The sequence below is a fragment of the Schistocerca cancellata genome, chromosome 1 (assembly GCF_023864275.1).
Source record: "Schistocerca cancellata isolate TAMUIC-IGC-003103 chromosome 1, iqSchCanc2.1, whole genome shotgun sequence".
Classification (NCBI taxonomy): Eukaryota; Metazoa; Arthropoda; class Insecta; order Orthoptera; family Acrididae; genus Schistocerca; species Schistocerca cancellata.
In genome coordinates this window covers 679,704,640-679,727,589 of record NC_064626.1, presented here as the reverse complement: position 1 = coordinate 679,727,589, position 22,950 = coordinate 679,704,640, and the positions used below count along the sequence as shown (strand labels likewise).

Sequence of the window (22,950 nt, the reverse complement as noted above, 5' to 3'; positions counted from 1 at the left end):
GGGACATCAAAAACACTATTCCTGACCAGAATTTTTTTCCACAAAGTGGAATGTAACATAATTACTTACATGGGTTGCTTGGTCTCTGGCAGCGTATATAAACTGCAGAGCTGTGTTTAATGAGGGTGTGAGACAGGGTTCACACCTAATTCCTTCACATTGACGTGACCCAGGGTGACATATGAAAGGATCAGGATATTTCATAGGATGAGTAGGAAACAGAATATAATTTTGATAAAGGTTGAGAAGATTTAGGAAAGGATATGATAAAATCCAATTGGAGCCCTGGTGGAGGCTGTGGTTTAACTGTTCTAGATAGGAATGATGAAGTGTAGTAACAACTTGTTGAAAGCATGAGAGGATAAATGAACTTTGTTTATAGATGAGTTTTAAAGATCTGTAATGGTTCAGAAAGCTATGTAGTATAAAGGGTGGGGGATTATCGGATGAACTTCAAACATTTCAAATTAAACTGAAGATGTTTATTGCTGCATCATTGAACTATGTGAGGCCATTTAAATTGTTTTTTTACTAACCTAAGTCTCCTCTCAAACACAAGTTTGTTAGTTAAATTTTACTTTTATTTGAAGGAAGTGCTGAAATATAGCCTCAACATAGTGAACAAAAATTAATAATGGATCAACTTTATACTTTTTGTATTTTTTAAGGAATACATTGTCGTTTCTCTCCTCAGAACTATATGTCTGAATAGTATTAGACATTGATGGATTTTCAATTTATATTGCTATATGTTTTTCCTCATCAGGTATTGTACTGATGTGGGTTGTAAAACATGATATTAGTCCAATAAGTCCAATCCCTATAAGGTCACTGATTACCACTATGTAAAATTTTCTAGCAGCAGCATCTGGTTCAAATGAAGTGCACACGTGGCTTGCCTTGAATAATGGTGCCTCATTGGAAGTGCATGTAGCACATGGACGTGAATTAAAAAAAGCTGGAAGGAAGATATTCCGCAGTTGGTCTGTGCATCGCATTGGAAAAGTATGATGTTGTACAAAAGATGTGCCTACACCAGTTTAAATGTGTAAGTTATTTTTAACAGGCAATAATTCATTATAAGAAAACATTTTCACTTAATAAATACTCTGTGTAAGAAATTTTTGTCTGCACGCAGAGATTAATATGACAAACAACAGTTTTACCATTTATTCTGTGTATGTGACTGTAGAAGGATGAAAACTGTAAAAAAGTCTAGGATTAGTCTAGTAAAAAAAGTCTAATATTATAAAATTGCAAGCAATTACCTTCATGAGGAAAATTCCAGTTTTGCTGAAAGAAACATTTCAAAAATCCTAGCTTTAAGAAAAATTAATTATATTTTCAGAGAGTGAAGAGAATGCATTGGGGAACTGGGGAAGGTTAGAAAGGAGGGCCGGGTCCCATAGAAATCCTCTGATCTCATAACAGGCTTTACACTCTCATCTGAAGGTCTGAGTGACTGACCTCTCCTCACTAACCTTTCCTGATCTATCCCTCTTTCCTCCATGAGCAAGGAGCAAATAATTTGAATAGTTAGAAACGGCTCTTACTTTTAAGTGTTTCTATCAGCAGTATTGGAATTTCGACTCCTGAAGGTAAGTACTGACCAGCCATTTGGCCACTTTTAATTTTATAGTTTTTTCAAGTGAATTTATCTTTTGATACATGTGTATAATTAGGCAGACATATAAACATAATTATAATTTCTTATTAATAATTTAAAAGAACACAGGAATAAACATTACAACTTTCTTTCTGTACAATCTGAGTTTACTGAAACAGACTTTTACAATATCATGCACTTTGTGCTGTAGTAAACATACAGATAATTGACTGACTGTAACACCTGTACCAATGCAGAAATTAATCAAATCTGATTCATTAATTCCTTTTCATACAACATGTTCTTTAAATCCCATCAGTGAGGACAAACTTCACGAACTTTGAAATCAGCCAAGGTGATATTAATGCACCATTATAGAAAACATTAATAATTAACTTTAACTTCATACACTCCTGGAAATTGAAATAAGAACACCGTGAATTCATTGTCCCAGGAAGGGGAAACTTTATTGACACATTCCTGGGGTCAGATACATCACATGATCACACTGACAGAACCACAGGCACATAGACACAGGCAACAGAGCATGCACAATGTCGGCACTAGTACAGTGTATATCCACCTTTCGCAGCAATGCAGGCTGCTATTCTAGAATGGAGACGATCGTAGAGATACTGGATGTAGTCCTGTGGAACGGTTTGCCATGCCATTTCCACCTGGCGGCTCAGTTGGACCAGCGTTCGTGCTGGATGTGCAGACCGCGTGAGATGACGCTTCATCCAGTCCCAAACATGCTCAATGGGGGACAGATCCGGAGATCTTGCTGGCCAGGGTAGTTGACTTACACCTTCTAGAGCACGTTGGGTGGCACGGGATACATGCGGACGTGCATTGTCCTGTTGGAACAGCAAGTTCCCTTGCCGGTCTAGGAATGGTAGAACGATGGGTTTGATGACGGTTTGGATGTACCGTGCACTATTCAGTGTCCCCTCGACGATCACCAGTGGTGTATGGCCAGTGTAGGAGATCGCTCCCCACACCATGATGCCGGGTGTTGGCCCTGTGTGCCTCGGTCGTATGCAGTCCTGATTGTGGCGCTCACCTGCATGGTGCCAAACACGCATACGACCATCATTGGCACCAAAGCAGAAGCGACTCTCATCGCTGAAGACGACACGTCTCCATTCGTCCCTCCATTCACGCCTTTCGCGACACCTCTAGAGGCGGGCTGCACGATGTTGGGGCGTGAGCGGAAGACGGCCTAACGGTGTGCGGGACCGTAGCCCAGCTTCATGGAGACGGTTGCGAATGGTCCTCGCCGATACCCCAGGAGCAACAGTATCCCTAATTTGCTGGGAAGTGGCGGTGCGGTCCCCTACGGCACTGCGTAGGATCCTACAGTCTTGGCGTGCATCCGTGCGTCGCTGCGGTCCGGTCCCAGGTCGACGGGCACGTGACCTTCCGCCGACCACTGGCGACAACATCGATGTACTGTGGAGACCTCACGCCCCACGTGTTGAGCAATTCGGCGGTACGTCCACCCGGCCTCCCGCATGCCCACTATACGCCCTCGCTCAAAGTCCGTCAACTGCACATACGGTTCACGTCCACGCTGTCGCGGCATGCTACCAGTGTTAAAGACTGCGATGGAGCTCCGTATGCCACGGCAAACTGGCTGACACTGACGGCGGCGGTGCACAAATGCTGCGCAGCTAGCGCCATTCGACGGCCAACACCGCAGTTCCTGGTGTGTCCGCTGTGCCGTGCGTGTGATCATTGCTTGTACAGCCCTCTCGCAGTGTCCAGAGCAAGTATGGTGGGTCTGACACACCGGTGTCAATGTGTTCTTTTTTCCATTTCCAGGAGTGTATGTAAGATATTTCTGGTAGAATCTAAATAATCTGGGGAGTGAAGGAGACCTGTCACTGAAGACCAGATACGTAGATGCTGTAGTGTACAGAGAAGTTGCAGCATTAGAAAATTGCAGCGAAATGCAGGAAGATGTGCAGTGGATAGGCACTTGGTGCAGGGAGTGGCAACTGACCCTTAATATAGACAAATGTAATGTATTGCAAATACATAGAAAGAAGGATCCTTTATTGTATGATTATATGATAGTGGAACAAACACTGGTAGCAGTAACTTCTGTAAAATATCTGGAAGTATGCGTGTGGGATGATTTGAAGTGGAATGATCATATAAAATTAGTTGTTGATAAGGCGGGTGCGAGTTGAGATTCATTGGGAGAGTCCTTAGAAAATGTAGCCCATCAACAAAGGAGGTGGCTTACAAAACACTCGTTCGACCTATACTTGAGTATTACTCATCAGTGTGGGATCCGTACCAGGTCAGGTTGACAGAGGAAATAGAGAAGATCCAAATAATAGCGGCGTGTTTCGTCACAGGGTTATTTGGTAAGCGTGATAGCATTACGGAGATGTTTAGCAAACTCAAGCAGCAGACTCTGCAAGAGAGGCACTCTGCATTGCGGTGTAGCTTGCTGTCCAGGTTTTGAGAGGGTGCATTTCTGGATGAGGTATTGAATATATTGCTTCCCCATACTTACACACACATATCCCCTTACACTTTGCCGGCTGGACACACAGTGCCAGGCTTGCATTTCAGCACATGGCTTGGGGTGGGAAGGGGATTCTGTCGGGTAGGGTGGGTAGAGAGAGAGAGAGGCAGAAGGCAGGAATAGGGGTTGGGGATGGGTAGCTAGGGACTTGCAGGGAGGTGGCAGGTTTGCTGGCTAGGAATGTGTGAGGGAGGGGAGGCAGATGCACTGGTTAGGGATTATAGGAGCAAAGAATGTGTTATGAGGGTAACTCCCATCTGTGTAGTTTACAAAAGCTGGTGGAGGAGGGAAGGATCCAGGTGGCTCAGGTTGTGAAGGTGCATGTTGTACCACTGGGTGGTCAGCTTTGTTTGTGGCTATAGTTTTACAGTAGCCATTAGTTCTGGCAGACAGCTGATTGGTTGTCATCTGAACATTAAAAGATGTGCCTTGCTTGCAGCAGAGTTGCTGTATGACATGGCTGCTTTCACAGGTGGTCCTGCCTGTGATGGGGTAGGATAAGCCTGTGACAGGACTGGAGCAGTAGGTGCTGGGTGGGGGATTTGGCAGGTCTTGCAACAGGGCTTCCACAAGGATATGGTCCTAGAGGCAAGGGATTGAGAGTGACTTAAGTGTGTAGACTGAGTGGGTAACAAGTACCACTTTAGGGTGGGTGGGAAGGATCTTGGGTAGGATGTGCTTTATTTCCAAGCATGCTGACAGATAATCAAAGCCCTGCTGAAGGATATGGTTTAGTTGTATCAGTCCAATGTGATATTATGTGCTCCTGTGTAGCTGATTCTTGGGGGTGGTGGGAGGATTATAGGTGCTTGAGGATATGGCGTGGGAAATCTTCTCATGACTAGATTTGGGGGTAGTGCTGTCTGCGAAGGCCCTTGTGAGATATGCAGCATACTGGGCATGGGAGTTCTCATTGCCGCACATATATAATCCCTGGGTGGCCATCCTGTAAGGGAGCAATTTTGTGGCATGAAGAGATGACAGCTGTTGAAGAGCGGGTTACAACTGTACCAGACACTACAAACTGAAGTTTGAATAGTTTGGCTCGAGCCCCCATGTGCTATGGCATGAAAGTGCTGGCAGGTCGATAGACACACAAACATACACACAAAACTCAAGCTTTCACAACAAACGGTTGCTTCATCAGGAAAGAGGGAAGGTAAGGGAAAGACGAAAGGATGTGGGTTTTAAGGGGGAGGGTAAGGAGTCATTCCAATCCCGGGAGCAGAAAGACTTGCCTTAGGGGTGGGGGGGGGGGGGGGGGAAGGACAGGTATACACTCGCGCACACACACGCACATATCCATCCACACATACACAGACACAAGCAGACATTTGTAAAGGCCTTTACAAACTCTTTGTCTTTAAATATGTCTGCTTGTGTCTGTATATGTGTGGATGGATATGGGTGTGTGTGTGAGTGTATACCCATCCTTTTTTCCCCGTAAGGTAAGTCTTTCCGCTCCCGGGACTGGAATGACTCCTTACCCTCTCCCTTAAAACCCACATCCTTTCGTCTTTCCCTCTCCTTCCCTCTTTCCTGATGAGGCAACAGTTTGTTGCGAAAGCTTGAATTTTGTGTGTATGTTTGTGTTCGTTTGTGTGTCTGTCGACCTGCCAGCACTTTCATTTGGTAAGTCACATCATCTTTGTTTTTAGGTATATTTTTCCTACGTGGAATGTTCTCCGCTAGACGGAGACTCAGTGTTTAATCGAATGCCGACTTGTACACAGGTCAACTTACTCAGTGACTTATATGTATTGTTGTGTTGTCCGAAATATATGTATTAAATTTGAAGATTTAACAGAAGTGTTGTAGCATCAGTTGTCAAAGGCCGCCATAACGTAAAAGCCCCTCAGACTGCATTTTGAGTGTTTAGTGAATATAATAAAGAAAAATAAACTACTTGTTCAAATTGTAAATCATCGTGAGTGACTCAATATTTTAAATTTCACCGCAATACCTGCCTGCTAGGTTTTGTTACATTTGTTAGGACAGGTGTGAGCTGGCGCCCTATGATGAAAATATAGCCAAACACTGATACCAGCCACATCTCTGGCCCACTCAATTAAGCTGAGTGTAACAAGTGTGTGTGTGTGTCTATATATATATATATATATATATATATATATACTATAATAGAGGGAAACGTTCCACGTTTCTTTATATATATATATATATATATATATATTTAAAAAGAAAGATGATGAGACTTACCAAACAAAAGCGCTGGCAGGTCGATAGACACACAAACAAACGCTAACATACACACAAAATCCTAGCTTTCGCAACCAACGGTATATATATATATATATATATATAGACACACCCGTCCTAAACTCAATTTTTAAGCTGAAATAAAATGTAACAAAACCTAGCAGGCAGGTATTGCGGTGAAATTTAAAGTATTGAGTCACTCACGATGATTTACAATTTGAACAAGTAGTTTATTTTTCTTTATTATCTGAATACAGCGTAAAACCCGGGAGAGGGTAGGGTCAGAACCCGTAGCAGCTGCCAGCCTGTCCCCAGTGATGGGGAATCCGTCCACAACCCACTGCTCGGCAACATCCAGGTGGAAACACAAAAGTTCGTCCCTATCGAACGCCTGATCAGGACCCATTGGAAGGTGAGACAAAGCATCAGCATTCGCATGTTGAGCCGTTGGCCGGAAATGAATCTCGTAATTGAAACGGGACAAGTAAAGAGCCCAACGCTGGAGGCGGTGTGCAGCCTTGTCGGGAAGTGACGTTGATTGATGAAACAAGGAAACAAGTGGTTTGTGATCTGTAACAAGATGAAATTTTGAGCCATAGAGAAAAACACAAAACTTATGAAGAGCATAAATGATGGCCAAAGCTTCTTTCTCAATTTGAGAATACTTTTGTTGGGCATCCATGAGTGTTTTGGAGGCATAAGTGATGGGTTGTTCCGAACCGTCAGAAAAACAGTGCGCAAGGACTGCACCGACCCCGTATTGAGAGGCGTCTGTGGCAAGAACAAGATGTTGGCCAGGTCGATAAGTAGCCAGGCACGGGGCCTGTTTCAGCATAGTCTTTAATTTCCGGAAAGCCGCGTCACATGACGCGGACCAATGAAAAGGCATGTTTTTATGCAACAGGCGATGCAACGGCTGAGCCACCGATGCTGCAGATGGTAAAAACTTGTGATAGTATGCTATTTTCCCCAAGAAGGCCTGCAGTTCCTTAACAGATGTAGGGCGAGGAAGGGCATCGATTGCAGCGACAGTGTGTTGAAGCGGACGAACACCATCCCGAGAGAGTTGAAACCCCAAGTACGTGATAGATGCCTGAAAAAATTGTGATTTCTGAAGATTACACTTAAGACTGGCAGTCTGTAAGACATTAAAAAGTGTGCAGAGATTTTGAAGATGTTCTTCAGTGGTGGAGCCAGTGACAACAATGTCATCCATGTAATTGATACACCCAGGGACAGGGAGCAATAATTGTTCCAAGAATTGCTGAAAGAGAGCAGGGATGCTAGCAACCCCGAATGGCAAGCGTTGGTATTGATAGAGGCTGAAAGGCGTGTTAAGGACCAGAAACTGCCGGGAAGCAGCGTCAAGAGGAAGTTGATGATAAGCTTCTGACAGGTCAATTTTAGAAAAATACTGTCCTCCAGCGAGTTTAGTGAACAGTTCTTCAGGACGGGGCATAGGGTAAGTGTCGATGAGGCATTGAGCATTTACAGTGGCTTTGAAATCGCCACAGAGACGAATATCACCATTGGGCTTAGCAACTACAACGACAGGAGAGGACCACTCACTGGAAGTGACAGGAAGCAAGACCCCTGAAGCAGTGAGACGATCGAACTCCTTTTTTACCCGATCACGAAGGGCCACAGGAATGGGCCGAGCCCGAAAAAACTTAGGCCAAGCAGTGGGTTTGAGCATGATATGAGCTTCAAAGTCATTTGCACGGCCTAACCCAGGAGAAAAAAGGGACGAAAATGTCGTCGACAAGGAATCCAGTTGAGCATAAGGAATAGCGTCAGCGACAATATTGACAGAGTCATCTATGGAGAACCCAAAAACGCGAAAGGCATCGAAACCAAAAAGATTTTCTGCGTTGCTCTGGTTGACCACAAATATGGGAACAATGCGAACGACGGATTTCTAAGATACCTCAGCATTAAACTGTGCCAAGAGAGAAATCTTCTGTTTATTGTACGTACGTAATTGCCGAGTGACAGGGGACAAGAGTGGAGAACCCAGCTGAGGATACGTCTGAGAATTAATTATAGTGGCAGCAGAACCGGTATCCACTTGCATGCAAACATCTCGACCAAGGATTTGGACAGTGAGGAATAACTTCCGTGAAAGGGAAGAAGTGCAATTGACAGACAACACAGAGTCAGAATCAGCGTCATGTTCATGAACATCATGTATGCAGTCGGATTTACAAACGGAAGACACATGACCTTTCTTTTTGCAATTGTGACACACAGCCCAACGTTGGGGACAATCCTCGCGTGAATGTTTCGTAAAACACCACGGACATGAAGGAAGTTGCCGGGGATTTTGCTGCAGTTTCTTAGTGAGTTGTTTACGGCTAGGCCGAGGCTACGCGTGGGTGCGTACTGTGGCCACGTCGGCCGGCGGGGACGCGCCGCACGCGTCGTCAACAGCGCACAGAGGTTGTATTTCCCTGATGTCACCCCACGCTTCTATTTGCGCCCCAGCGGCGCAAGAAATTTCGAAAGACAGCGCAATGGAGAGAACTTCATCTAGAGTCGGATTCGCCAACTGAAGGGCTCGTTGCCGAACTTCTTTGTCGGGCGCTGACCGGATAATAGCATCCCGTACCATGGAATCGGCATAGGATTCTTTGTGAACGTCAGTAACAAATTGACACTTTCAACTGAGGCCGTGAAGTTCAGCAGCCCAAGCGCGATAGGATTGATTTGGTTGTTTTTGACAACGATAAAAGGCAACACGAGAGGCTACCACATGCATTTGCTTTGGAAAATAGACAGACAGAAGTGAGCACATTTCAGCAAAGGACAAAGATGCAGGATCCTTCAAAGGAGCCAATTGCGACAAAAACCGATACATTTGAGGTGAAATCCAGGAAAGGAACAGAGACTTACATGGTTGTTCGTCCGTGACATGAAATGCCAAGAAGTGCTGTCGAAGACATTTTTCATAATCAGACCAGTCTTCCGCCGTCTCGTCGTAAGGTGGAAAAGGAGGTACAGCCAACGATGAGAAACGCCCCGCATTTGACGCCGCGACGAAATCGCGAATCGCCGCTGTGAGAAGCGTTTGCTGTTCAAGGAGATTTTGCAAGAGTTGCTCGACAGTAGCCATGGAACCCTGTGAGTCAACGGTGAAAAGGAAAAATCCACTACCTCGTCGCCAATTGTTAAATCTTCAAATTTAACACATATATTTCAGACAACACAACAACACATATAAGTCACTGAGTAAGTTGACCTGTTTACAAGTCGGCATTCGATTATACAATGAGTCTCCGTCTAGGGGCCGCTGCTCGGCTGGCCGCTTAGGTGGCGCAGCTGCTGCATGGCTGGCAGACAGCGCCGCACGTAGAGGACGTGCGTAACTGCGCGGCGGCACTTTGAATAATCGGCGAGTCACAACAACTTCACTATAAAATTCATATATTGCAACCACGGCACTCGACAGTCTGTTCACAATTCACAAAATATACTCTTGTCTGCAGTCCTAAACCACTATCTTACACTCCACTTGATCGCTTTTGAACATCGCTGCTTATATACTTGTCCCCAAACATGGCCAACCCAGTACTACCCCCAGATGCACAGCACGTCTGCCCCTTAGCATTGCTCAGAACCAACCACCTTGTCATCAAAGATGGCCGCCCTAGCCATGCTCGAAATGACTTCCTAACTCAAATCAACATTTGACAAAAGTTACGAATATTCTAAAACTAAGCACAAAAATACATATTTAAAAATATAGAAATTTTCTGGGCAATAACAATTTAAAGTCCAATTTTTTCTATCTGCCACCATTTTTACACAAATAATGTTCTTGTGGTGTGAGTTTGCTTTTCTCACAGTTTTGATACCAAACATAAATAAAAAATTAAAATACATACTTGTTTACTCATCTACCTCTTTAAACTTTAGAATGCTGCCACTAGTTTCGTCTCTTTAAATTTATTTAGTATCAAAAACACAGTTCCTCTCAGTCAAATCCCATATTGCAACCTCTCATTCAAAAATGGTACACACTATGCTAAATTGGTTATGATTGCTCATTGCAGCTCTACTAGCCACATCCATAAACACTTTGTTCATATTAATCGGCCAAAGCACTGAACTTTCATAAATTTACAATTTTTAAGACAACAATAACTTTTAAACTATTATGTATTTTTGTGGTGAGTCTAGATAATTTAGCTTTACATGTTTTTATGTTCATGAGTCCAACTTGCACCTTTGTGTCACTCTTAGTTCTGATGTTAACAATTTTTCTCTGGCATATAAATTTCTCTAAGTGCCAAACTTAGCCATACGTGCCCCTGTCGAGCATCAGTTCAGGTTTTTCCAAGGCTGCATAGACGCTAGGTGTTTCTCCCAATGTTCTTCACTTTCAAACTCAATCCTGCACTGCCTACCAAGCCTGTTCAGTTCAGACAATCCCGGACAAGTCCCCATATTATGATTGTACTGGGCACTACACATTAAAGTTAGAATAGTTTGGCTCAAGCCCCATGCTACGGCACGAAAATATAAATACTTGTTACATTCAAATTAATTGAGTGGCCCAGAGATGTGGCTGGTCTCAATGTTTGGCTACATTTTCGTCATAGGGTGCCAACTTACACATGTCGTAGACTCAATTTTTAAAGTGAAATAAAATACAAGAAAACAATGCAGGCAGGTATTGTGGTGAAATTTAAAATATCGAGTCACTCACGATCATTTACTATTTGAACAAGTAATTTATTTTTCTTCAATATATTCACTAAACACTCAAAATGCAGTCTGATGGGCTTTTACGTAAGGGTGGCCTTTGACAACTGATGCTACAACACTTCACTATAAAATTCATATGTTCTTATCACGGCACTCGACACTCTGTTCACAAATCACAAAATACACTCTTGTCTGCTGCCCTAAACCACTATCTTGCACTCCACTTGGTCGCTTTTGACTTCCTCCAGATGCGCGGCACATCTGGTCATACCCGCCCCTGTCGAGCATCCGCTCAGGTTTTTCCAAGGCTGTGTAGACACTAGCCGCTCACCACGGGCCTGTAGCAACTATCAGCCATGTGCTCTGTGGTGGGAAACTGCCACTTGATTTCAATGGCTATTTCTCAACCTGGCCTCGTGAATCCTTTCTCCCACTTCCAGCTCTTCTGAACTTGTAGATGGGTGCTATCCTTGTAACACATCCTTTACTCCTGTTTGTCTCATGACCTCAGTCTCAGTTAACCCATTCTCCCCAAACCTTTCACCTTACAGTTTCCACTTTCTTTGTCCTGTCACCCTATTGTGATTCTTGTCTCCTTAGCACCTTCATTGTATGCTGCACCTTATTGACTTCAGTGCCTGTATGTTACTTGCCTACCCCGTGCACCAGCCACCCCTCTCTCCCATCATTCCTTGCCAGCAAACCTGCCGCCTCACTCCGAGGCACTAGATACCCACCCCGAACCACCCTTCCTGCCTCTCTCTCTCTCTCTCTCTCTCTCTCTCTCTCTCTCTCTCTCTCTCTCTGACACAACCACCAACCTAGTCCATCAGCCAAAATGTAACCCTGGCTTTATCTGTCCAATCAGCAGAATGTAGAGGCACAGTGTGCATGCATTCATACCTGTGTGTGTGTGTGTGTGTGTGTGTGTGTGTGTGTGTGTGTGTGTGTGTCTTTGTACTCTAGCTCCACAAAGGATTTATTCTGAAAGCTAGCAAGTTTTCTTTCACTTTTGTGTGTGCCTTTTGACAATTCAATGCTTGTGACATTATTTAGGCTACATTTGACATAGTAAAATATCAGAAAAGCCATTGTTGAGAGAGAAATAGAGATGTGGGGGGTGGGGGTGGGGGTGGGAGGGGGAGGAAGATAGGGGGAGAGGAAGAGCTGCTACTTTTTTATTAAGTAACTGATGTTATATAATACTGCTATAATAAAATCTACATAATGTAATGCAACACATTTTTGTCTTGGCCAGTTGCAGTTGAAAAAATGCTAAATGTGTAGTGGTACATGAAGGAATATTCTTACTTCAGCCGATATAGTTTCATGAAGTTCTGATTGGTGGCAGTGCTGCACATAACCTTCAAAATGCTGTCTGTAATGGAGATGTGTTACAAGCAGAGAGTTGTGACCGAGTTTCTTTTGGCAGAAAAACAGAGCTTTGCAGATATTTGTAGTCACTTACAGAATGTCTACAGAGACCTGACAATGAAACAAAAGCACAGTGAGTCATTCAATGTGGTGTCTATCATCAGTACGACAAGGGCCCGCAAACCTGTCCGATCTCCTGCGTGCCAGCTGGCCGCACACAGCTATTGCTCCTGTAATGTTGGAATGTGCAGAAACTCTCACAGTAAGACACCTTGCTGCACAACTGGCCATACATCCACTGGTTGGTGTACACAAAGGTATATGCCCCTGCTGTGTTCCTTGCTGCCTAACAGGAGACTATAAAGCTCAAGGAAGGACCATCAGTGTGAAATTGCTTGTGCATTATAAGGCTGGTAATGACAGTTTTTTGTCAAATGTTGTCACAGGTGATAAAACATGGGTTCATCACTTTGAACCAGAAACAAAACAGCAATCCAGGGAATGGCGCTACACCACCTCACCTCCAAATAAAAAGTTCAAAGCCACATACTTAGTCGGTAAAGTCATGGAGATTGTGTTCTGGGACTCTAAAGGGGTTATTCTGTTTGATGCCCTCCCTCAAGGTGCAGCCATCAACCTAGGTATTTGTGCTACCCTCAGGAAATTGAATAAATGACTTCAGTGTGTTCATTGCCACAAAAATGCAAACAAATATCTCTTCCACCATGACCATGCAAGGCCTCACACAAGTCTGCGCACCTGAGAGGAGCTCACGAAACTTCATTAGACTGTCTTCCTCAACCACCCTACAGCCCGAATCTTGCACCTTCCAACTTCCATCCGTGGGAAGCAGTATGTGGATGATGGGGAGGTTATTGTTGCAGCAAGTCATTGACCCCTATATCAATCAGTAGTGTGGTACCATGCAGACATACGAGTCCTCCGAGTAAGGTGGCATAAGGCTGTCACATTGAACAGAGATTATGTTGAAAAATATGTTTTTTAGCCAAAAGAGTGGGGAAGAATATGGTGTATTGGAATCCTGAACAAAACCAACCTGCTTTCAGAAGAAATATGTGGCATTACTTATTGAATGCTCCTTGTAGAAAAGGTTGTATTAGTGTTGTAAGAGTACCAGCCTGTGTGCAATGTAGATTGTTACTTGTCACACAACTAAGAGGAATTTTCGATCCTTAATTGTAAGTAGCTTGTCCCCAGTTTCAGCAGGGCAGAATTGGACTCACTTGCTATGTATCTAATCTGTCACTTTGTCAACTTGCATGGAATAGTAGCAGGTAATTTATTATAATAATGCAACTTTCTTTTAGCGACTATAACTGGCTATCAAAACAGTGCTTAAGAATTGTGCTGTTAATTTATGATTGGTAATTCCAAAGAAATCTTACAAGTATGAAAAAGTAATTTGGCTCCTGGCATAAACTGTATGCTAGACTCTTAAAGCAGTGCAGGACACAATGCACTAGCCACTTTGACCCCGTTGGAGTCTTCAGGTGACCACCGCTCTTAAAGTGCCATATGTTTCTATTGATATGTTTTTGCGAAACCCATGTTGTTCCAAATTGACCACAGACTTGAATTCCTCAATAAATAAAATAATTAGATTGGTATGACTCTTTGGTTCATCAATAATTTTTGCCCATCATTACTCTTTATGAACTTAAAACTGATAACTTTCAGAAGGTGAAGAGTAAATGGCAGAGAATGCGTCTGACTCCTCAGTAAATTTTGCGGTACAGACATGATCTGATTACATTACCATAGGAAACTCTCATCTAGTTTTCTAATCAAGCTTCTTTCTTTTCCATTTGCCATTTTCCCATTTTGCTTCATGTGGGCATTTTTGTAATTGGTTTTGGCAGTGTTGGTGGAATATGGTGGCCGGATGCCCTTCCAGATGCCACCACTCCTCCTGGCAAGAAATCTATATACCCCATGTCATGAAGGTCTGATTTTCAAGTGTGATAATGTTTTATGAGTATTAGCATAGCTTGTATCTGGGGAAGGAATCCGTTTACCAGCTTTGTTTTGATCAACTATTGGACCAGTTGTTAATTAAAGTCATCCATATTGAAGCACTGGGTAATTAAACAATGCTTAGATGTTTGCTGTTTACTATTCTTCATATTCTACTATGAGAAATTATGAGTTTGTGGAACAAAAGAAGGCTGAGTCTATAAAAGTTATGAATTGTGATAACAAACAAACTGACATCCAACATGACAATAACATAGGGTCAGGGGCGAGGCATGATAAGTCACCTGGACTGGGATACGTGATTTTTGGCTTCACTGTTTAATCATAGCAACTTTAGTAACATAGTTTGAACAGTCTGTGAATGTACTGCCAATAAGTAATGTCCAACGGGTGCAATATTTCGGTGATCAGACATCTCATCATCGTCAGGTGCATTGGCAATCTGAACTGCGAGGCACATGACTGACTTTACCCCTCCCACTGCAAGCCATTACTTCTGCAGTCTGTGCTCAAGGACATGCATCAGCCATCGTGGAGGTACTTGCATTGGTGTCTGTGGTAGTGTTGATGTATTTGCTCTGTCTGCCCTGGTCATCAGATCATTGTGTTTCCAGAGCGTCTTCTCAATCAGATCCCATGCTCGTTCCTGAGCCATGATAAGATTATAGTTGCAGTCTTGATTGATAATGTTATCCGTGGTGCAACTTTCAGTGGCTTATCTAATGACACATCCCAGTATTTGGAAGGCTATGGTAAAATCCTGGTATGTTCATATTCCATCGCATGATTCTCTGACAAACAGTGCTGTGTGACCAGCAGCTTCTTGGGCAACATTAACCAAGTATGCTGTTGGTGTTCTCGGCATTGGTCTTCAATGATCTGCACTGTTTGTCCAACATACATCTTACCTCACTGGCACAGAATTTAATACAGGGTGTTACAAAAAGGTATGGCCAAACTTTCAGGAAACATTCCTCACACACAAAGAAAGAAAATATGTTATGTGGACATGTGTGCGGAAATGCTTACTTTCCATGTTAGAGCTCATTTTAGTACTTCTCTTCAAATCACATTAATCATGGAATGGAAACACACAACAACAGAACGTACCAGCATGACTTCAAACACTTTGTTACAGGAAATGTTCAAAATGTCCTCCGTTAGCGAGGATACATGCATCCACCCTCCGTCACATGGAATCCCTGATGCGCTGATGCAGCCCTGGAGAATGGCGGATTGTTTCACAGCCGTCCACAATACGAGCACGAAGAGTCTCTACATTTGGTACCGGGGTTGTGTAGACAAGAGCTTTCAAATGCCCCCATAAACGAAAGTCAAGAAGGTTGAGGTCAGGAGAGCGTGGAGGCCATGGAATTGGTCTGCCTCTCCCAATCCATCGGTCTCCGAATCTGTTGTTGAGAAGCGTACAAACACTTCGACTGAAATGTGCAGGAGCTCCATCGTGCATGAACCACATGTTGTGTCGTACTTGTAAAGGCACATGTTCTAGCAGAACAGGTAGAGTAACCCGTATGAAAACATGATAACGTGCTCCATTGAGTGTAGGTGGAAGAACATGGGGCCCAATCAAGACATCACCAACAATGCCTGCCCAAACGTTCACAGAAAATCTGTGTTGATGACGTGATTGCACAATTGCGTGCGGATTCTTGTCAGCCCACACATGTTGATTGTGAAAATTTACAATTTGATCATGTTGGAATGAAGCCTCATCCGTAAAGAGAACATTTGCACTGAAATGAGGATTGACACATTGTTGGATGAACCGTTCACAGAAGTGTACCCGTGGAGGCTAATCAACTGCTGATAGTGCCTGCACACGCTGTACATGGTACGGAAACAACTGGTTCTCCCGTAGCACTCTCCATACAGTGACGTGGTCAACGTTACCTTGTACTGCAGCAACTTCTCTGATGCTGACATTAGGGTTATCGTCAACTGCCCAAAGAATTGCCTCGTCCATTGCAGGTGTCCTCGTCATTCTAGGTCTTCCCCAGTCGCGAGTCATAGGCTGGAATGTTCCGTGCACCCTAAGACGCCGATCAATTGCTTCGAACGTCTTCCTGTCGGGACACCTTCGTTCTGGAAATCTGTCTCGATACAAACGTACTGCGCCACAGCTGTTGCCCAATGCTAATTCATACATCAAATGGGCATCTGCTAACTCCGCATTTGTAAACATTGCACTGACTGCAAAATGACGTTCGTGATGAACACTAACCTGTTGATGCTACGTACTGATGTGCTTGATGCTAGTACTGTAGAGCAATGAGTCGCATGTCAACACAAGCACCGAAGTCAACATTACCTTCCTTCAATTGGGCCAACTGGCTGTGAATCGAGGAAGTACAGTACATACTGACGAAACTAAAATGAGCTCTAACATGGAAATTAAGCGTTTCCGGACACATGTCCACATAACATCTTTTCTTTATTTGTGTGTGAGGAATGTTTCCTGAAAGTTTGGCCATACCTTTTCATAATACCCTGTATACCCCAGCCTTCTGCAATCCAAGGTCATCCTTGACACTCCAAAATAATGCATGTGTTTTATTAGGTGAGCAAAAGACAGTTCTTCAGTGGTGGATTTTTGGTATGCACCCAACTTTTTCTGATAGCACACCAATGTATGGTATAAAGGCTGTGGCTACCACTTCCTTCATAATTTCTTCCATTTCCACAGGGTGTTTTGTAAGGTGGGTCAAAGAGAGTGCTTAATCTGCCACTCTGAGTATCTGTTTTTTCGGAACACAGTTAATAGGTGTTCCAGTTCATGGGCAGACTCTCTCTGTCTGTGATGGCTTGTGCCCTGTGTACTAGCATTTTTAGCACCACATTCCTCTTTGCAGGTGGTGGCAGCTATCTGCATGCAAATACAGATGCATAGCATGGTCTTCCCAAATATACCAAGGCCCAGAGTGCCATATGATCTTCTCTTGCCCATGACATTCAGGAATGGTAGTCTTCCTCCTTCGGCCTGCATAATGAATTTGATGTTGGGATGTATGGAGTGCAAACGTACAAGAAAGTCAAGGAGTTTGTCCCTTTCATGGGGCTAGGTGACAAACATGTCATCCGTATAACAGGAAAAGTGGGTGAGTTTCCATCCGGATGATGTCAGGGTCTCTGTCTCAAATACTCCATATACAAATTCACAGCCATTAGTGAGAATGTTCTGCCCATTGTAACCACTCCTATTTGCTCATAGTATTCTCCATTAAATGGAAAATATGTAAAGGTTAGGACGTCCCTGAAAAGGTCAGTGGTCTTCTCATAAAATTTCTGATCAGCAAGTTCTAGTGACTCACATAGACACGCCCTGGTGAATGGTGAAACAAGTCAAAGCTCACTACAATATCCGAGTCCTTCAGTCTGAAGTTGTTGAGGCATTTCACAAAATCGACACAACTGCAGATGCGATGTGGGCACTTACCGATTTAAGGACTTAGTATCTCTGCCAGTTATTTTGCCAGCAAGTATGTACGAGCTCAGAAGTTGCTGACAGTCATGTGTAATGGCACCCCACCTTTGTGGACCTTGGGGAGTCCATAAAGTCTTGATGGTACAGGTCCTAGTGGTGATAATTTCTTGATGAATCCCTCTGATAACTCGTATTCCTTGGGAATCACCAGGGTCTTGTTCTCCAGCTTCTTGGTGAGGTCAGTGTTGATTCTTCCTGTAATAGTTGTCACAAAACAGGCTCTGCATCTTTTCATTGTAGACCTTGTGGGAGAAAATGACAGTGGAATTGTCTTTGTCATCAGGTAAGATAACAGTTTCAAGGTTTCTAATGGCTGCCCTCTCTGTACTGGTAATTTTTGACTTTGTGGTCTTAGTTCTCATCAGAGGATGAGAAGCTTCATGACACACTTCTACTGCTTCAGGCAGTAGTTGCACAGCAATCTGTTCAAGTGCACTGGCGATGTCTGGGACCGGTGTGAACTTTGGGGTTGAGGCAAAGTTAAGTTGCCTCTTCAGAACTGAAACCACATTGTCACTCAGCTGCGGAATTGTTAGTCAACAAGACATGAAAATTTTTATGTTTGACGTCCTAAAGCCTTCCCCTGAGCTGGACTGGGTGCCGCCCAGGTAAGACCATCAGTCCACTCCGAGGTCCAAGAGTTAAAATGATTGGCCAATTAGAAATGTTGTTTATAAAGTTCTTGGGAGGTGTACTCAAGACTCCGGCAGGTAATATGTACACTTCATGTACCAAGGCAAGGCTGGCCTGGTTCTTGAGTCTTCTGGCTGCCCCAGAATCGATGTGATGCATGACCTTAGCAAAGTTCAGCACAACTTGCTCAGCATGACATCTCTTCAGAAATGCAAGAGTAGTCAGCAAACAACATCTTCAGTGGCACAGCTTGTTGAATTTCTTCATGCTGTGATACATCTTCTCTCTGTGAAGGTATATGATGTGAGTCTTCAGTTTCCCAGCATATTTGTTGATCGGTCCACAGGTGTACTGCCGGTCCATAGTGTCCACCTGAAGAAATGTCGTGCTTAGTGAGTTGTGTCGGACTTTCCTATGGTCAAGCATCCCATTGATTCTGTGGCAGCCAGGAGAAACAAGAAGCAGGCCAGCCTTGCCAAGGATGGGACAAACTCCTTGATTTCCTAGTACATCTGTGCTCCATACATCCCAACATCAAATTCACTACATAGACTGAAGAAGGAAGACTACCACTTCTGGATATCATCCTGGTCAAGAGAAGAGCTGACAGCACCTAGGGCCATGGTATATATAGGAAGAACACACACACAGACCTGTATTCGTATGCAGCCTGCACTGAGGAATGTGGTACTAAAAGCTCCAGTACACACAGCACACACCATCTCAGGTGCAGAGAGTGTGCCCCATGAACTGGAACACCTTAGAACTGCATTAAAAAAAAAACGGATATGATGTATGGCAGATCAAGCGCACTCTTTGCCCACCTTACAAAACAACCCATGGAGATGGAAGAAATTATGAAGGAAGTGGTAGCCACAGTCTTTATACAACACATTGGTGTGCTATTGGAAAAATATAGGTACATATAGGAAAAGCATCACTGAAGAACTGTCTTCTGCCCACCCATTAAAACACTGGGGAGTGTCAAGAATGACCTCGGTTTTGCGACGGACTGGGGCATATTAGATTCTGTGCCAGTGTAGCAAGACATACATTGGACAAACAGTGTGCACCTTTGAAGACCGATGCTGAGAACAACAGTGGCACACTCGACTAATGTAGCCCAAAAAGTTGGCAGTCACAGAGCACTGTTTGTCAGAGAATCATGCGATGGAATACGAATGTACCAGGATTTGTAGACCAGACATCCAAATAGTTGGAAAGTGTTGTTAGAGAAGCCATCCGAACTCGCACCAGGGATAATTTTATCAATTGGGACAGTGGCTATAATCACAGCAAGTATTGGGACCCAGTGCTGGGTCTAATTGAGAAGAGCTTCATCAAACATAATGAGCTGGTGACCAGGGGGGACATTGAAAATACATAAACACTACAACAGATGCTGACGCAAGTGTCCTCGCGGTGGCCCACATGCATCCTTACATGCAGACCGTAGAGGGAGGGCTTTTGGTGTGAGGAGGGGATGTAAGTCAGCTGTGTGCCCTCAGGACCTCATTTCTTCAAAGCATCTAACTGTGGTGACATGCCTGACTGGCAGTATACCTGTAGATTGTTTGATCAACAAATACGCTGGGAGAACTGGAGGAATCACATCGTATAGTAATGTAATTTACCCATAACAACCTAGCTCATAAGATTGTGTGATATCAGCCTCAGCATAATTATTCTTGTGAGTGGCTCTTATATACTCTGAAGTCATTCATTAATGGTTACTTTCATTACATTTCTTTGTTGGGTTAACTACATGTACTGCTGCTTTCCAAAATCCATTAATTTCTTTATTCAAACTCCTGTACTAGAATTCTTCCCTGTAAATATTACTGATGTGGTGTACTTTTAGCTCAGTTGCTTCTCTTCCCTGCCATATATCTGAAATATCTTGTACTGTAATTGCTGTGCTGTAGATATCATCACATGAAATAACACTAAGGAATTTAAAACTCCAATTAATAGCTACTTCATTCAATGCAGAAAATTGATAGAGACACATATCATGCTTCATTCATTCACCAATTTTGCATAACTTCTTTCCACAAATAATTTTGATTTTAAAGTTTTAATTGTTTTAAAATTTTTGCAGGAAGAGTGCCAACAGACTACCTAAGGATTGGCAGTTACATTTGGAGGGCTGTCTGGAGACCTTCACAAAATTGTGTTGGTGAAATTGTGTAGGCGCATTATTCATTTACCTTTCCTTCAAACTGAACTGTATGTGTTTTTGCAGTGTTAATGTGTCACAAATTCTGGAAACATGCCAATGTGTTGGAGATAATTATAAACTCTGAAATAATATTTTATTAAATGTAAGCATTTAGAATCTAATATTGGAAAGTTCAGGATGGAATGCATTGAGTCACAGACAGTGCCCAGAGGCAGTAACCATGTGTATATGTGAGTTGTGTGAATGTATGAGAGTTCTACATCTGAGGAAGACTTTTGTTTCACAGCTTAAATATTTCTAGTATTCATTTTCATTGTGCCTGTCTGTGACTTAACACCTTCTCTCTGCATTTAGCATCTAAGCCACACGATTGCACTGTAAGATGTCAGTGAAAGGAACAGTTTCACACAGGAGCCTGTAATTATATTTACACCTTTATTACAATTTTTGTCTGCATCATACCTTTAATTTATTTAATTCTAGTTACATAATATGATCTGCATACAGCTGTTAAGATACAACTTGAAGACAGTTATCAATACAGTTTCAAATTATAACAGTACCATCTGCTATCATTGATTTGCAATGTGTGTGGGAGTGTTTTGACCTGAGACTATGTATTGTGAACTTACTTTGTGTTGTATTTTAATGATATTTGTGTGCTAAAACATGTTATATAACTGAAGTTAAATTAGTTAAATGCAAAATCTAGAAGGAAGAAACGAGTTAACTAAAAATGCTGCATAAATGGTGAACTTATTTGTAATACATGAATCTCATATACTTCATTGTGCTTGATGTACAAATTGTGATATAATTGTAAATATTTGTATAAAAATTAATGATAATTTTTTATATTATGCAATACTGTAATTTTGAGATGATTTTGTAGTTCCTGTTATGAAACATGTGCAACTGTCTGATTTGTTTAGGAGGATAGTATAAATCTCCAGTAGTTGATAATTTATAGAAATAGACAGAATCAAGTACCACCATAAAATGGACATCAGTTCATAATCCAATGTGTCAGGTGAAACCTAAACTGACAGTAATATGAAAGACAAGTCAATTATAGTAGCAACTGCATTATCATGCTTCAACTGATTATTTTCTTCAGATATTATAGAAGAATGTGCGATTAAAGTGGAAGTGTTATGGTACAGTAACAACAAAGTAGTTAGCAGTGAACCTTTCCAATGACAGCATAGATTAACTGTTAGGTTTTCCATGTCTTTCGTAACTGGCTACCATGTTGCATTGACTATCAGCTGAACTGCGTACAAAGTGCAATTTTCAGAAAAAACTTAAATATTCATGCTTAAATTTTTATCAAGCAGAATTTACTCAACAAGTTGTGGCAGCTGAAATGGGTCATATGGCCTAAAATTCCATGAAACAGGAAAAGAAGAAGAAAATGAATTGACTAATACATTCAAAGAACTGAATTATTGTGAAAGTGATTACAATCTTTTCAGGTTAAAAGCTCAATCTTCATCAGTATATGCTCTGCTTTGTAACTGCAATGCCCAAAGTGTCTTATTCATCTTTAGTGTGGAAATCAAAGCCCATCACAGTACGGGTACTGTATATTAAATACAATTACTCTGTTCGGTGGCCTGACTGTTTACTTGTACTGTAAAGTCTATTAAGTCTAAGAATTCAAAACTTTGTAAGAACATGTTAAAATATATTATCAAAATCAAACAATCAAATATTGATCACTTACAATTCTGTTCAGTTTCACTTACTTCCTTTGTTATATTTTTATAGAGTATAACATTGAGAGGTTCACATGGCAACTTGGACTGAACACACTATGTTTATATCTAGCAAATTGCGTCTGTCAGCATTATACTTTCACACTATTCCATATTGCCATTAAGTAGTCTGTAGTACTGTGATCTTAGATGGGTGGTCCATGAGAAACTGACAGGTGCAGTATTCATTTTTGTGGTGTCCTAATTATGGAAAAGCATAATGCTGCCACAAATTAGCTCTCTCCAGCATCCATTTGCTTTTTTGATTGACCATTGTCTTTTTACCTACTGAATTCTAATGTGTTATTTCTTCTTTCACACTACATTTGCAATCATTACTTATCAAAAATGATTCTGTAGTGTCCAAAATACATTTTTTGAGCCACTCATCTATGATCATTAAGACTGTTGATGAGAAATTTTCTATTGTTCACATGT

General features: G+C 42.5%; 1 protein-coding gene across 1 annotated transcript in view; it reads left to right on the top strand.

Annotated features, from left to right (window-relative positions):
• The window catches only part of LOC126094274 (uncharacterized), a 285,093-nt gene extending 262,626 nt beyond the window's left edge, over nt 1-22,467 (top strand). The window contains exons 20-21 of the mRNA XM_049908787.1: nt 860-1,048; nt 20,675-22,467. Coding sequence (XP_049764744.1) covers nt 860-1,011 — 152 coding nt within the window. The 3' untranslated portion in view covers nt 1,012-1,048; nt 20,675-22,467. The remainder of the gene's footprint in view (nt 1-859; nt 1,049-20,674) is intronic.
• Nucleotides 22,468-22,950: the final 483 nt, after the last annotated feature.